This window comes from Protomyctophum bolini, assembly GCF_963924005.1.
Source record: "Protomyctophum bolini genome assembly, chromosome: 18".
NCBI lineage: Eukaryota > Metazoa > Chordata > Actinopteri > Myctophiformes > Myctophidae > Protomyctophum > Protomyctophum bolini.
The window spans coordinates 33,595,811-33,611,691 of NC_137879.1; the positions used below are offsets into that span (position 1 = coordinate 33,595,811).

At 44.9% G+C, this 15,881-nt stretch overlaps 1 protein-coding gene across 1 annotated transcript in view; it reads left to right on the forward strand.

Annotated features, from left to right (window-relative positions):
* LOC308332730 (voltage-dependent T-type calcium channel subunit alpha-1G-like) overlaps positions 1-15,881 on the forward strand; it is a 109,166-nt gene that overhangs the window by 61,016 nt on the left and 32,269 nt on the right. The window contains 2 exon segments of the mRNA XM_080788768.1: positions 11,382-11,533; positions 14,238-14,347. Coding sequence (XP_080644894.1) covers positions 11,382-11,533; positions 14,238-14,347 — 262 coding nt within the window.

The following is a 15,881-nucleotide window of genomic DNA, read 5'->3' on the forward strand; positions in this document are numbered from 1 at the left end:
TGTGTGTCCAGTGGAAACCTCGTATGAATCTGATCTCAGGTCAGAATGGGTTAAAACACAAGGTGACTTTAGGATCTGCTGGAAGCGTTCAGAGGTTGCCATTGAGGACGTGGGGTTCATTTATGAGGTGCACTCACTGCAAGCCTTATTTTCTGAGTGTCCATTTATGTGACGGATGACCAACTTTTTCTTGAAGGAAACTCCAAAGCAATATAACAATTAATGGATGTCGTTAACTTTCCGGCACGGTAAAGCTACACTGTAATTCATCGCTTCAACCGCCACAAACGACACTTAATTAATCTCAATCAGTTTTGATATTATTAACCCATTTAGACCTGAGAAGAGATTCTACAAATGTCTTCTATGACAGTTTTCTGACAAACCCGTTTCTGTGTCAATGGTTCTCAAACTATTACTATGTCAAGGACCCCAAATAATTTATGAAATTGGCCGCTGACCCCCATCTGAAAATAAGTTGTTCCAGTTACCTCCCACCAGAAGCAAATATTTGAGTTAAAAGGTTAATATATTCAAAGATTTGTGCCACATTTTCACGATTTTTCAAAATAAATAGCAGACCTACAAGCTCGTATAGCGCGGCACTCGGTGCCACGCTACGAGCTTGTAGATCTGCTATTTTTTAAAAGCTAAAGTATATGCCTAAAACAACCCGTCCTGAATGGCTTATATAATTTACTCTCGGCTCAAAAATAATGTGATTTAATAATGAGGTATAGGTATAGGTATACCTTTTTCTTTTCCGTCTGAGCCTCCATCATTATTTAATCGTTACGGATGCTTCTGGTTTGACGGTTTCCTGCGTAAATGAAACGTGTCATATCGTGCCGTGAAAAATGTCAGGAGCGGAACAACGACATAATATTGTCTCGCTGAATTGCATCGTCGTGTATATACACTGGATGGATACACTGCACTCCCACTACATCTGTCTCGCCGGCTTTGGCCTCAAACTGTGTGTGTTTGCGTGTGTTTGTGTGTGTGTGTGTGTGTGTGTGTGTGTGTGTGTGTGTGTGTGTGTGTGTGTGTGTGTGTGCGTGTGTGTATTGGCCATTACACTGTATATTGATTGTGTGTGTGTGTGTGTGTGTGTGTGTGTGTGTGTGTGTGTGTATTGGCCATTCCACTGCATAGCCTTCAGCACGTATAAGTGCTTGTACTGTATCGTGTCCAGTGTGCCTTGGACGTGGCCCCAATTGCCATGTCAGCGCACGGCCGAGTGCACAACATCAAACACGCGCGTGTGTGTGTGTGTGTGTGTACTGTGTAGTAAAACCAGGTGGTGTGTCATAGTAGTAGTGGAACTATATAGGAGCGGCTGTGGCTCACGAGGTATAGAGCAGGTCGCCCATTGATCCCTGGGTTCGGCGGTTCGAATACCCAGTCGGTGTGAGCTCGCCACCGTCGGTGTGTGAACGATGTGGGACGTGTGGATGCTGGCGTCGACTGTTTGGCCCGCTTCACCTCCCGACGTATGAGTGAACGGACTGTTGTCAAGCGCTTTGAGCACTTGGAAAAGAAGCGCTTTGAGCACTTGGAAAAGCGCTGCAATTCATTATTAGGAGGAGAGAGAGACCGGTCGATTGCATTAGTCAGTGGTGGAAAGTACATTTACTTACAAGTATACTGTACAATTGTGAGGTATATTTATTTATTTGTGTACTGTATATAGGCCTACACTGGTGTATTTCCAATTTCCAATATAGGCTACTTTTCCTTCTACTTTTTCCACCACTGATTATACAGTTGATATATATATTTTTTTTAGATATCCATTGGCCAATCATACGCAGCTTCTGTGTGAGGGGTGTGGTCAGGATAATGTCTATGAACTGTGTTCACTGCCGCTTCAACAGTCAGTATGTGAGGGGTGTGGTCAGGATAATGTCTATGAACTGTGTTCACTGCCGCTTCAACAGTCAGTGTGTGAGGGGTGTGGTCAGGTCAGGATATAGATGTCTATGTGATCTCTGCGTTTAAAGGCTCGAAGGCCATTCATTGGTCTGTGGTGGATTGTACAACGGGTCGTTTCCGAGGAGGCAATCTGATTGGTTGAAACAGCCTTCTAAGCCGTGCTTCAAACCGGCATCTATAATTAAAACAAAGAATTCAGCCGTGTTGTTCTCCTCCCAGAGCGCAGCAGACTCGGTGGCTATAGGCTAGTTTCTTTGGACATTTGTGGTCGTAGTGGCTTCATCTGTCATTAAAAGAATATATGTTTTTTTTTTGGGCTTAGTTTTAAGTTTTAAGGTGTTGTATAATCGCAATATTACACTCGAGGTTACTGTATGTGCGTTACTGTCATTAATGGCACGTCTGCGCTGCTTACAGAACTCGCCTTCGGCTCGTTCTTGCGTGCCATTAATGACAGTAACGCACACCTCTCTCGTGCAGTGATATTGCTTAAGTCAACTACATGCTCTGGTATATAGGCTGTTCCACCCCCGGACAGCACTGTGGAGAAACGTTCTGTCCAAAAACAGGTGGAGATAATGTTGTTCTGTGTTTTTTTTCTACCATTACGCTGTTCTAGTGCTTCTCATCGGCCATGTGATCTGTTACAGTAAACGCGCCCATCATTGCTATATATATATATATATTCCTGTGGTCCCCGTCCGTGTCCCTCCCCTGCCTTTCCACTCACACACACGATCCAATCAATCGCTTGCCTTCACCATTCAGCCCCGCCCACCCCTCCCCCCCTCCCCCTTCCATTTCAGTCGCTATACATCCTGCTCAAATATAAGACTCAGAAAGAGGTGTGTAAGTCTACCGTGTGAACCAGCACAGTGTGTGTGCGCGTGCATGTGTGTGCGCGTGTATGCTTGTGCGTGCGTTTGTGTGTCTGTGTGCGTTGCGCGTGTGCGTGTGTGAACGTCAGAGAGAGGGCATAGGGCTGGGCGATATGACTTCAAATCTATATCACAATATTATTATTATTTTGATTAATAATATTAGAATCTATTGTGAAAATAGCAGATCAACAAGCTCACGTTGTAACACATAGTGAGGTTGGAGATTGGCTATTTTTGCTATAACGCTTAATCAGACTAGTCAATTATTTAAAAAACTAAAAAAATATATTCGAATTGTTTTTGTCAATTTGTTGATATAAGAAATACAAAATAAAATATATAAACCTGCTTCTAAATGTATCCATGGGACGACTAAGCTCGTTCTCGGTTGTAAACGTCGGTTTGGATATATTTTGGGTTAATTTGGATATATTTTGGGTTAATTGGATATATTTTGGGTTAATTGCCCAGCCCTATATAATCCTCATGCTCGCTCATTTTGTTTTATGCAATGTCATGGTTTCTTATTTCTGTCCCTTTTTCTTCTTCTGGACTCCTCAATGTGCCCTGCTGCTCATCCTTTATGCCTTCCCGTCTTGCGATTCAGATCCATTTCTCTCTCTTCCGTCTCCTCCTGTCTCTTCTCTTTTGTTGCCGAAGCGAGGCAGCAGAGCATTTGGGAAATCCAGCTGAATTACCTTTTTGTTTAAATTCCTTTATCCTTTCTTTTTTTTACTGTTTCCCTTTGATGGTTGTTGTTTGCTTTTGACTCAGTGTTTGCTGGCTCCCTGAAGTAGCCCCGGAGAGCCAAATGGTTGTTTTTTAAACGGTTTGACTTCACTATAACGTTGCCGTTCTGAGGTCCCCCATATGAGAGCCTGTGCTGTTCCCACCAGTCGATTCTTCAAGGACGTGCATGTGCCGTTCCCGCAGAACCCAGACGCGATGATCTATATCATTGCGATTTGCCTTTAACATTATCCATGCTGCTTTTCTTTAGTGTGCATTTGTCCAACTTCCATTAAAAAAATGGGGATGGGTAATAGGCTCGCGGCCAGGCTCCGTTAAAGGTGTCAAACCGTTGAAACACTTGGGTCTCCGTCTTGGCTTCTTATAGTAGATTTGAAAAAAAAAGCTGTATAACGGTATATATATATACGTTGGCGGCGCTCCTATAACATTTTTTTTTGTCCAGCAGACATTGACTCGTCAGTGCTTTTTTACTACTACTAAGCCCATTGACCATTTTGCAGGAACGGGTTCCTATAAAAGCAGCCTCAGCAGCCCAAACCATGCAAGACTAACCCCTATATATATATAACCATGCCTTGTGTACTGTCGGCCCATATCTCCATTCTCCTCCACCCCTCACTCGATCCATTATGCAACTGTGGCTGCTTTTTAGGGACCGTTATACCACCGCGCTCTTCCTTTTGCAGCCATTCTGTTTTGGACAACAACAAAAAAAATCTCTTTTTCCCCACATCATCTACAATTGTAGTCCATATATGCGTTAAATCTCATCGCCACTCATACCCCCCCCCCCCCCTGCCATCGCCCCCATGAGAACATCCAGCTCTGACTCATACGTGCGATCACATCACACAGCCATGGCCAGGCACACACGGGGCGCAGCGACCCCACCGCCCGCCTGACCCCGTTCCAACACATCTTATGTATATGTGACACTCATAACCTCGCTGTGTATATTATATACCATCTCTGGAAAAGGTTCATGGTTCGAGCTCTGTTTCATTTGGAAAGCATATAAAAGGGGTCTTTCACGGACCAACGCCCACACCACATCCACTCTGTGTCCACATATCCACATACTGAACCATATACATATCCAGTCCAGCCCCGACCACCACCACAACCACCCACCACCACCACCGTTCAATCACAGTTCAATCACGGTGATACTATATACCATGATGTGGGGCTTCTTTCCGCTCACCGGGTGGCGCCCCCCCCCCCCCCCCTAAAAAAACCCCACCGGGGTAGGGGGGAATTTACTGTGTCTGTATTTCCCAACCAAGACCGCCTCGGAAATGTATTTATTATGTTTTTTTGAGAGTGGCGCACGTTCCAAAAACAACTCCTGGTGCGGCGCCCGCCCCCCCTATCCTCAAATCCGTATCCTTACCCATGCCCCCCCCCCTGGGGTCCCCCACCCCCCCAATCATTCTGATTCTGAGGTGAGTACAAGGTGAGTACACAGGAAGGATAAACGAGGCCTCCGGGCGTTGTTTTTGGACATGGGAGGGAGGGAGGGAGGGAGGGAGGGGGAATCTTGTCGCCTCTGTTGTCTTCTCACTAACAACCTTTTCTATTCCTCGGAAAAACGGATGTCAGGTGGTGATCACGTTGGGGGTTTTAGATTCTCCTTATAGGATCAGTTGTATATATATAGCTCGGGGGTGTTTCTGTTTATTGAACGGTTGTTTGTTCGGATTCCACAAAAAAAATCAGCGACTTCTCTTTCTCTCATGTCTCTGCTTGAGAGGAGCGTGGGGGCGGGCTACAATTTTAATCCACTTTGGTCCCCGCCGGGCTGAAACAGTTCATGAACTTCCGGATTTACAGTTATACCAAAACATTGAAATGTCATGCCCCCGACACTATATTTAAAGAATTTAAAGAAGTGCTATAACTATAAGGCTAGAGCTAAGACCTCCAACGCAATGAAATATATGTGCATGCAATGTGTTTATATCCCCGGTGACGGGATTGGGTTATGGAGACGCAGGCCAGCAGGTATCATGACCGTATGCATGGTGACCTGTTTGGTTCATGACCTGTTGCCGCATTGGTATTTCTGAGCCCAATTTCTGTTGCCACAAGATTGTGTGTAACAGCCGAGAGAGAGAGAGAGAGAGAGAGAGAGAGAGAGGAGGCCTCACCTTTACAGTAGCATATCACCAGATCACAGGAGGAGGAAGACATGTTTTGGAACTGTAGAGGTGGAGAGAGAGAGAGATGAATGAGGTCTACAGTTAACCCATTAAGACCTCATGCAGATTCACAGTTTTCTGAAAAAGGTTAAGTCAGTCTGGTTCTCAAACTTCTTCATGTCAAGAACCCCCTAAAAATGACATGTATCAGGCCGTGGGCCTGACCCGTGGCCTTCTCAAAATATTTAGCTCCATGCAGGCAAAGATTTGAGATTTAAAAAAAAAAAAAGCTTTTAAAGAATATAATATATATATGTTTTGCACAAAAGGGCAAAATAGACACGAGCATTTTTTTTTGTTGTTGAATAGCCAAAGTATAAAATATCGCTATTTTTCTTTAGCTCAAAGCTAAGATGAGACTTTTGTGTTGACGCTGTCCCGGTCTTCATGGGTTATTATCATAGCTATATAACTCTCTCTCACGTCAGACAGAAGGCTGACGACGGCAGCCCCTGACTCCCATGCAGGCTCGGGTGTGACGTAACGTAGACATCACACTGTGTGTGTTCTTATATGTTATGGGAGCAGATAGAGAGAGAGAGAGCTCCGTTCCTCATCAAAGCAGCGCTGCTGGCTACGCTCACTCCTCCTCCTCCTCCTCCTCCGCACAGGAGAAAACACAGGCAGTGTGATGCAATTCGGGGCTTGTTTCTCGCTCTCGTTCTCCCGTCGGTTATATTTTACTTCCTCAATTAAACCTTTTTTTGAACTATACCCCCCTGTGATAATTATCGTTCCGTTTGTCCCACTTTAGAATTTCACGTTCTATACACGACCCCCGCGATCCCTTTTCATTTGAACCATAAACACTGGGACATACTGGCCCGCGAGCGAAGGGTTTTTGGTTTTTAAGCGAATAGTTTTACTGTCCTCCTCGTCCGCACGGTTGGGTTTACTGTCCGCACGATATACTGCATCGTTACTGGTTATGGGCCTACATTTTAATGTGTAACTTACACGAGCGCGCGCGCACACACACACACACACACGCACACACACACACACACACACACACACACACACACGTGCATGCGTGCCTCTGTCTGTCTCAGTGTGTCTAGCTGCCCATTGCACCTGCAGACAGGAAGTATAACCGGTGGAATGATAACCGATTAACTCATTTAGGCCCGAAGTCAAAATAAATAAAAAAAGTCTTCTGAAAGAATATGTTCAAATATTTGTGCCGCATTTTCACGATAAATAAAAAATAGCAGGACCTACAAGCTCGTAGCGCGCTATGAGCTTGTAGATCTGCTATTTGTCAATATAGCTAAAGTATAACATAATGCTTAGTTAAAACACCAAAAGGGGTTCCCGCCCAGAATGGGTTGAGACGAATCTATACTATCTATATGTCTTCTAAATCCTAAACAGTTTTCAGACAAAAAAAACTGTGGTTCTCAAACTTTTTCATGTCAACGACCCGACCCCCCCCCCCCCCCCCCCCAAAAAAATGATATGTATTTGGGCTGCCGACCCCCAGCTCAAAACATCTTGTTCCAGGGAGCCCCAGAGATTTGCACAAAATGTTCACGATCACAATGATCTGCTATTTTTTCAATATAGCCAAAGTCTAAAATAATGCTTATTTTGGCTTAAATCTAAAAAAATGACACAGATTGCTTTCCCCGGCTTTTCATGGCCATTAAACGACACGTTACATGTCCCTTTTTATCCTCGTAACACAATAAAAAGAATGTCATGATGGAACTCCCCCAGGCAGCTGCGATATACCGCGCGGCGCTCAATATGTGACTGTGAGGCCAATGCAGGCTCAGCCACTCAGACACTTCCCCAACCTGCGTTATCAGCGTCTGCGTGGGCGGACCATATGCTTGCTTCCTCGCAAACCCCATTCACACATTATGATGCAGAGAAAAAAAGCATGACAAGTGGAACTGTCACTTTCTTTAAGGAAACGTCACGCAAACGCTGTATAAGCCAAGATACGAGAAAAGCAATTATCGCCGGCGCATTTGAAAGGCAACGATTTGTTACCTTTTTTTTATTTGAATCCTGAAGCTTAACGGTTGGTGAAAAATGTTTTTTAGACTTTCAAAACCAATTGTCTTTTTTTTTTTACCGGGCGGAACTCGTAGGAACTCGGGGAACCGGAATTAGATAGGTTGTTACATACTGGCATTCAGGGACCTCTGCACTGCTAATGCCAATGATACTTTAAAAAAAATTGCAGATCTACAGTGCCAGAGTAATCCGGTAAGAGAGTGGCGACACGCTTTGATCTCCCCCGCAAAGCGGGCGCCTATATGGGCTATAGTTCCAAACATTGGAACTATATCCCATTGAGATAGAATGAGCACTTCTTCCGCATGCCATTGTTACAATGGGAGTCAACGCTATAGTGTCGCTATACTCTCTTACTAGATTACTCTGTACAGTGCATGCTCGCCATGTGTCACGGACGGTGCATGGTCATTTTTGAAACGTTAATTCGTCAGGAAAACAGTACTTGTTCAGACAATGTTCTATAAAGCAGACCTGGGCATTATACGCGGCCCCGGGTGCCAAACACGGCCCTTTGGCTGACTCTGACCGGTTACTTGGAAATTTAGAAAATAAAAACGTACTTTCTAATTTTACCCTATGTGTGGTCTGTGGACTAAAAACTGCATTACGTTGATTTTGAAGCCTGTTTATTCACGTACACACGCAATCTGTTTCCTTGCCGTGAATTAAGTGCATGTGATTGACAACCGGTTACCTTCCCTGTCACTTCTCAAAAATCCGCTCATGCCAACAAAAAAAAAATGCAGAGGTTTTAACAAAATATGGACTACTAAGTTTTTATTTATTTACTGAAGTCAGAGATAATAATAATAACATACTGTATACTCTTACCAGCTTGTCAAAACGATGCCATTCACTGCTTTGTATGTGGAAATATAAAATTAGAATTATGCAGAATTGAGTTCAGCCTTTTGGCCCCGGCCCGTCCACAATATTTTCTGTTTCTCATTTGGCCCCTTGGGAAAAAATAATTGCCCATCCATGTCCTAACGTGTTCCAGAACATTATTTACATACAGTTACATATAGAGTTATGTAACTTTTGTACATGCAATTTAACCGTCCCATTATTCACATCACAATTGTTTTCTGGTCTTCATTAACCCATTCTGACCGGGAACCCCTTTTGGTGTTAGCATCATGTTATGCTTTAGCTATTGAAAAATAGCAGATCTACAAGCTCATAGCGCGCCACCGAGTGGCGCGCTACGAGCTTGTAGGTCTGCTATTTTTTGAAAAATCGAAGAACGACTGACATTTTTAGAATCTGATCTCAGGTCAGAATGGGTTAATCAGACCAGTGTGTGTCCATGTGGGAAACCTCATATGAATCTGATCTCAGGTCAGAATGGGTTAAAGGCCCAAACCGCACCAAATGCGAAATCCTTGAAACTCCTTGCAACTGTTTGGTTGCAAAGGAGCTGCATGGCAAATCATTGGTGCGGTTCGGGCCTCATAGCCTAAGGAGACAGCAGCGTTTGTATATATTTATTATTATTTGCTAAAGTCATACTGCAGGCCAAACTGTGTGATGTCTTATCACCCAATAACAGCCGTTATGATATGGACTTCTGCTCCACCAGGTATAGCCTTTTGCCCAGAACTTGGAAGAGAAACTTTTTCTCCCGTTTCTCTGCCCCGGTGGAATAACCTCCAGAACAGACAACAACTTAATAATTTAGTCTCCCTGGGAGAGTTCAAAGTCCTCATTATTGAAAAGAGCACCGTTGTGTATCTGTTGTCCCTAGTCTGCTTTTTTTTTTACACTCTTTTCTATCATTCGTGCGACCGTATAATAGTAGTGCGTAATCTTGGCCAGCTCACGCTCGGGGAAAGAAAAAAGTGAATTTAATCATTTGGGACTTCCAGTTTCAACAAGCGTTAAATAAATAAAATAAACAGGATTTGTAAAGTTTTACTTTCAAAGTATTAAGCGAGTTGGGAGTTGACTCCAGGTCAGCACAAAGAAGCCAATATTTGCTGTTGCAGAATCTCGACAAAACTCATCAATAGTTGAGTACCTCTGTGGTCTAAAAAAGATAACAAATGGAACAGTGCACTTTCAGATTTCACGTTTAAAATGAACATCCCCAGGCAGACACATAAACATATATTCTTTGGAAACTGTCCCCTGCAGCGGCATATATATACGCCATATAAGCCGTTGCGCGTCCTTATATTGCCTATAAATATATCTCCAAAAAAGATAATGCTTGATATCCTCCCCCAAAGGCACAGATAAGACACAGGGATGGGTTGATAAAGCTGTGCTCTTAACTGATTCCGCTTACTCGTCTCTCTCTCTCTCTACCATTCCCTCGTGTAGAAGTATAAAGGTCCTGTATATAATAGCACTGCTGCATGGAGACGCGCATGCACGCGTACACACACACACACACACACACACACGTGCGCGCACACACGCACACACACACACACCCTGGTCTCTTGGGACTCGTCGACACCGCTCAGCACAGCAGCAGAAGTGCTGTACCTATACGGTGTGGGCTAATTGGCCAGGGAGGGATCACTCAACTGGCCCCAGAGGAATGGCCGTTATCGGTGTGTGTCCCTCCTATGACCCAATCTCTCCACTTAACTGCTCAGGCCATTATGGATAGATATATATACTGTATGTACACTGTACAGTATGGTGATACTTTATATACGTGGTGGTGGGAGCCTCCTCCCTCCCTCTCACACTCTCTCTCTCTCTCTTATTCATCCATCCTTATATGTCCTTCCCTCGCTCCCGCCATACATCTATTCATCATGGATGGATGGATGGATGGAGGGCAGACTAACAACGGTATGTGTGTCTCCCATGTGGAAGTGAGGCGTTATGATGACTTCGATGTGTCTTTTCAAAGAGCGAGACAGAGGAGAGAGGTGGAGATGCACGTCGGCCGTCAAAGGAAGAGATGATGAGGAGGAGAGAAGAAGAAGAAGGGAGAGAGAGAGAGAGCTATAGCTCCGAAATAGCAGAGCTATAATATCGCCCTGCAGGGCCTAGTCTAAAAACATCGGAACAGGCTCCTCCTCCTCCTCTATCAACACCGCACGCACGCACGCACACACACACGCACACACACACTCTCTAGGGTAACTTCATTCAAATAAGTGTTGCTGGAAAGGAGGAGATCTGATTTGATTAGTCATGATGACTAGCGACCACGGGGGTACTCTCTCTCTCTCTCTCTCTCTCTCTCTCTCTCTGTATTAGCTCTCCTCTCTCTTGCATCTGTCTCCTCTGCCTCTCTCAGTTTTTCCCCAGTGTTCTCTCTCTCTCTCTCGTTCTCTATATATATATATTTAACTCCACATCTGTTGGTATTGCCTGTTCTTCCTTACACCCTGCCGAGCGAGTGTATAATGGGCGTGTGTGTGTGTGTGTGTGCATTGCATTGCATTGCATTGCAGTGCTGTCTGCGGGCGCCACGTTCTCTCTCTCTGCTCCCGGTCTCACTCGTTTCACGACCCCCCCCTCCTATATTATACTCCCCGTCCCTCTATACTACGGCATCCCTCCCCCCCCTCCCTCCCCCCCCCCCCCCCCCCCCCGCTTCCACCCCAACTTCCAACAGAAGCTCAGAGCAAGCCGTACTACTCGGACTACTCCCCGACGCGCCTCCTCATCCACCGCATGTGCACCAGCCAGTACCTGGACCTGTTCATCACCATCGTCATCGGCCTCAACGTCATCACCATGTCCATGGAGCACTACCAGCAGCCCAAGGTATTATTATGCTATATGAGAGACGACGACGCACGCACGGCGCGCTTCCCGCGACGTTCCGTCGGCCCTATGTTATATACCACGGGTCGTTTCGAAGGAAAGCAATCGCGATTGGTTGAAACGGCCCTATTATAGCCGTGCGGTTATAACCCATTCTGACCCCCTGAGATCAGATTCTAAAAAAAAATGTCTGTTTGAAAAATGACGGTTTTCTGAAAAAGCTATGTTTCTTGTGTCAGTCGTTTTCTTCGATTTTTCTAAAAATAGCAGACCTACGAGCTCGTATAGCGCGCCACTCGGTGGCGCGCTACGAGCTTGTAGATCTGCTATTTTTCAATGGCTAAAGCATAACATGATGCTAACAGAAAAAGGGGTTGCCGCCCAGAATGGGTTAAACCAGCACCATTCACCACCTATAATCGAAACAAAGAATTTAGGCTGCTCTGTTCTCCCAGAGTGCTATAGCAAACTCGGTGGCTATAGGCTAGATAGTTTCTTGGGACATTTGTGTGTCGTAGTGACTAAATCTGTCATTAAAAGATTATTATTTTTTCAGCGATTTTCTTAGTTTTAAGGGTAACTGTTGTATAACTTCAGTGATGCTTGCGGACCTCGACTTCGTCTCGTTCCTGACCGCATCACTGTCGTGGCAATAATCACGTTAACCCACACGCTCTCGTGTGATATTGCTTAAATCAAGAATTATGTCCGTGATCAGAAGCCTGGAAAGAGAGCCAATAATATGTGATGATCAGACATACTAGGACTGCACGCGGAAGTGAAACTCCTGACACGTTATCGGGAGCGCTTGCTTTTTGTGACCGTGACGGAGGCCGCGCCGTCTCTGGTGGCCTTGAGCCACGCGAGGCCATCGTATAAGTGACCGAAAAGGAACGTGCAATCGTATAAGCTTGGGCTATATGAGCCTTCATCAGAGCATCATGTTTCGTTGAGCAGTTTGACACATTGACTGCCAGGATATTAAATAATCAATTCATGAATACAGGGACGTGCACAGGGATTTGGAGGGGCACGGGGGCCGGAATTTGAAAAGGGGCACACACCACATAATTTGGGTTTTATTCAGGGGTGCCAGACACCGTTTTGCGGGGGGTTGGGGACACAAGGTTATACTAACTACACTTGAGTCAATCAGTACAAATCTACACTCTCAGTATTGAGCAAGATATGAACATTGATAAGATCATAGAATATGATAGATGCTTATTTACTTAATCAGTACAAAGCCTTGATTGAACCTTCTGTTCCCCAGATAGCCTCTCTCTCTCTCTGCCGTTCAACTTTGGCCACCATGAGGACACATAGTAGAGGGCCTTACCGTTGTGTCTGAGGCTTATCTCACAAACTGCCTAGTAGGCCAAAAAAAGAACGTTCTAATTTGAAGTCATTTCCATATAATTCATTATAAAAATCAATTGGCATTCTCGTCTAGATTATGTAGCCCACTGGTATCTATATCTGAAGTTAATTCTCTCTTATCTGTTGATGTACCTTTGAATTAATTCCATCCATCACGGGGCACCATTTCTGACGGCTTAGGGGCACGCACTTAAATTCACAGGAAATGGTGGGTGTAGCTCCCACCATCAACTGAACTAGCTATAGTGAAACACACGATGAAAACCTTTTGAAAATGGCAGAACATTTTGAGGAGAGGTTGTGTACGTTATAGTAAGAACTATTACTATGTGTAATATCATGTCACTTGGTCCAAACACAGGGGAGATTGTTATTACAGTACAGGTACATTCAGTAGGAGATATCCTTGACAATATTGACTATCACCGATGCTTTGATGCCAGACATCTTTTGACTCTTTTGAACGTGCCCTCTTGGTGGAATGGGAATGACACAGCTGGATGAGATAAAGGTAATGAAATAAAAGGCTGGTGAGTGGATGTAGTTTGCAGCCTGAGCTGAGTGGGTGGCCAACAGATAGATTTGACTGAAATCCCCCGCGGACTTGGCTTATTTTCCCTCTCCATTTTTCTTCCGTATTAGTGAATTCTCCTATGGGTAAAGAAAAAAAGAAAGAAAAGAAAGGGCTGCCATTTATTATTCTGGCCTTATCACTAAGAAAGTAGGAGAGGTGAGGGGGTGGGAACGCTCTATTATGTGAAATAACGAGGTTATTTTTCTGTGATGTATCACAGACTTCACAGTAGCTGTTTCTAGGTCAGACGCGGGACAAAATTCCACGTGGAGACGGAAAGGAAATGGCCATATCTGCACCCTGGAGCTCAGTGCTTGTTTGACTTTATGATGATTTCCTGTTTTTGGCTATATAGTGGATATAGTGTACAAAGTGTCTATTTTGTACGTCTCTAAATGTTATGATGAATTGAAAACGGTGGACCCCGTTGTAAACGAGTGTAATGCTTTATGGTGTCGTCCACTCACAGTTACGTTTTTGTATTGGGTTGTGCTTGAATTGTACTGTAATTTTGCAAACTGTTAATACATACTTCAATCATTCAATCAATCAATCAAAAGCAAGTGGTGGACATTTTTGTCAAAGTTATGTTTTTGCCACAGCCATACAAAACGACTGATAAGAACCAGGCTTGATAAGCCTGTTCGATAACAAGGTGCTCGTTATCGATGCAAATTAACGAGCTCCATCAGCCCCGTGTTCTTTCTCATCATTGTTTTTCTTTTCTTAAATGTCTTCTCCGATCTCCAGAGGCTGAGCGAGGCGCTCAAGATCTGCAACTACATCTTCACGCTCATCTTCGTCCTGGAGTCGGTCTTCAAGCTGGTGGCGTTCGGCTTCCGCCGCTTCTTCAAAGACAGGTGAGAGAGCGAAGAGGGTCATGCGGTCCGCCGCAGAACGGGTGATTTGTAACCCACAGCACGGGTGATTTGTAACCCGCAGCACGGGTCAGACTAACGGTCTGAAAGTCCCCAGGTCATAGTGTTTGTGAGGTTGCGGTTAGAGCTAGGTTTAGGCATATAACCACGCCCACCGGGGCCAACGCTCTGCAAAATAAAAAGTGCAGTTCTCTTGAGGTTATAATCCACTGTGTAAAGATCACTCCCCTCCCCCCCCGCCCCAGTGTCTCCAACCACAGACCCAGCAGGAAGCCACAGATCCAGAGTAAACATTTACCTCATTTGCTTTATTTCTTTCTCCTCCGCTCCGCTCCGTGCAGCGCACACAGTATAAAAACCCTCCGTGCCTGACGTATCAATTTCTAACTACTGAGAGGTATACAAATGTATAACCAAATGGACCCTGTTAAAAAAAAAAAGGAGAAGAAAATCCAGTCGGTTTTGCATTTGTATAAACTCCCAGAGTAAAACAAACCACTACTAGTGCCATGTGGAAAAAGTGAGGCGGTTGGTTCGGGGTTTTTCTGGGTGAGTGTCTAAAGTGCACTCTGGGAAGAGAAGGAAGGTGCTCTGGCGGATCGCTCTGCAAGCGCGTCAGCCGCGCCGTGAATACCAATGGCCTCGTTAAAGAGCCATAAAACACTCCTGCTCGGGATGAGATCACGGCTTAAAAATCCCTGGCTTCCCACCGCTAAAATCACACGAGAAGAACACGACGCAAAGAGAGCGGGCGGGCGGGCGGGCGGGCTCGCAAACTCTCGCTTACTGTAGCATACCTGCACGGCCCCGGCCGCATGCAGGCAGCAGCATGGCGCATTTATGCACCCGCCGCCGCGGTACACATAACGACATGCGCAGACACGTCGCGTCGCAGCCGCAGCCGGTTTGAAAAACCCACGAGCTGACCACTGACCGACCGTCGGCCCCCGCGATGTCTGCTCTCTTTGCCAAGCTGCATGGAGCCGTGTGCTTTTTGGCTCCACTCCAGAGTCTCACATAACCACACACACACACACACACACACACACGCACACACACGCACACACACGCACACAGTGGTGTAAAGTAACTATAAGTACATGTGCTTGAGTACAACTTTGAGGTATTTGTACTTTAGCGTGTCAAATTCTCAGCACTTTTAGTTCTACTCCACTACATCTCAGAGACCAAAATGTGTACTTTTACTCGACTACAATTCCTTACTGTACCCTATACTGTATACATTTTGACCATTTGAAATTAGCCGATCTACAAGCTCACAATGCGTCGCGATGCGACACATTGTGAGCTTGTGGATCGGCTACTTTCAAAAGATTTTGGACATATTTTTAACTTACTTCTACTTCTTACTTCTAGTACTTCTACTTTTGGTACTTGAGGTACATGTTGATGCCGATACTTTTGTACTTGAGCTATATGTACAATGGTGAAAGAAGCATTTATTTCACCATAGTACTGTACATAGCTCAAGTAAAAGTATATGTAAAGTAAAGTA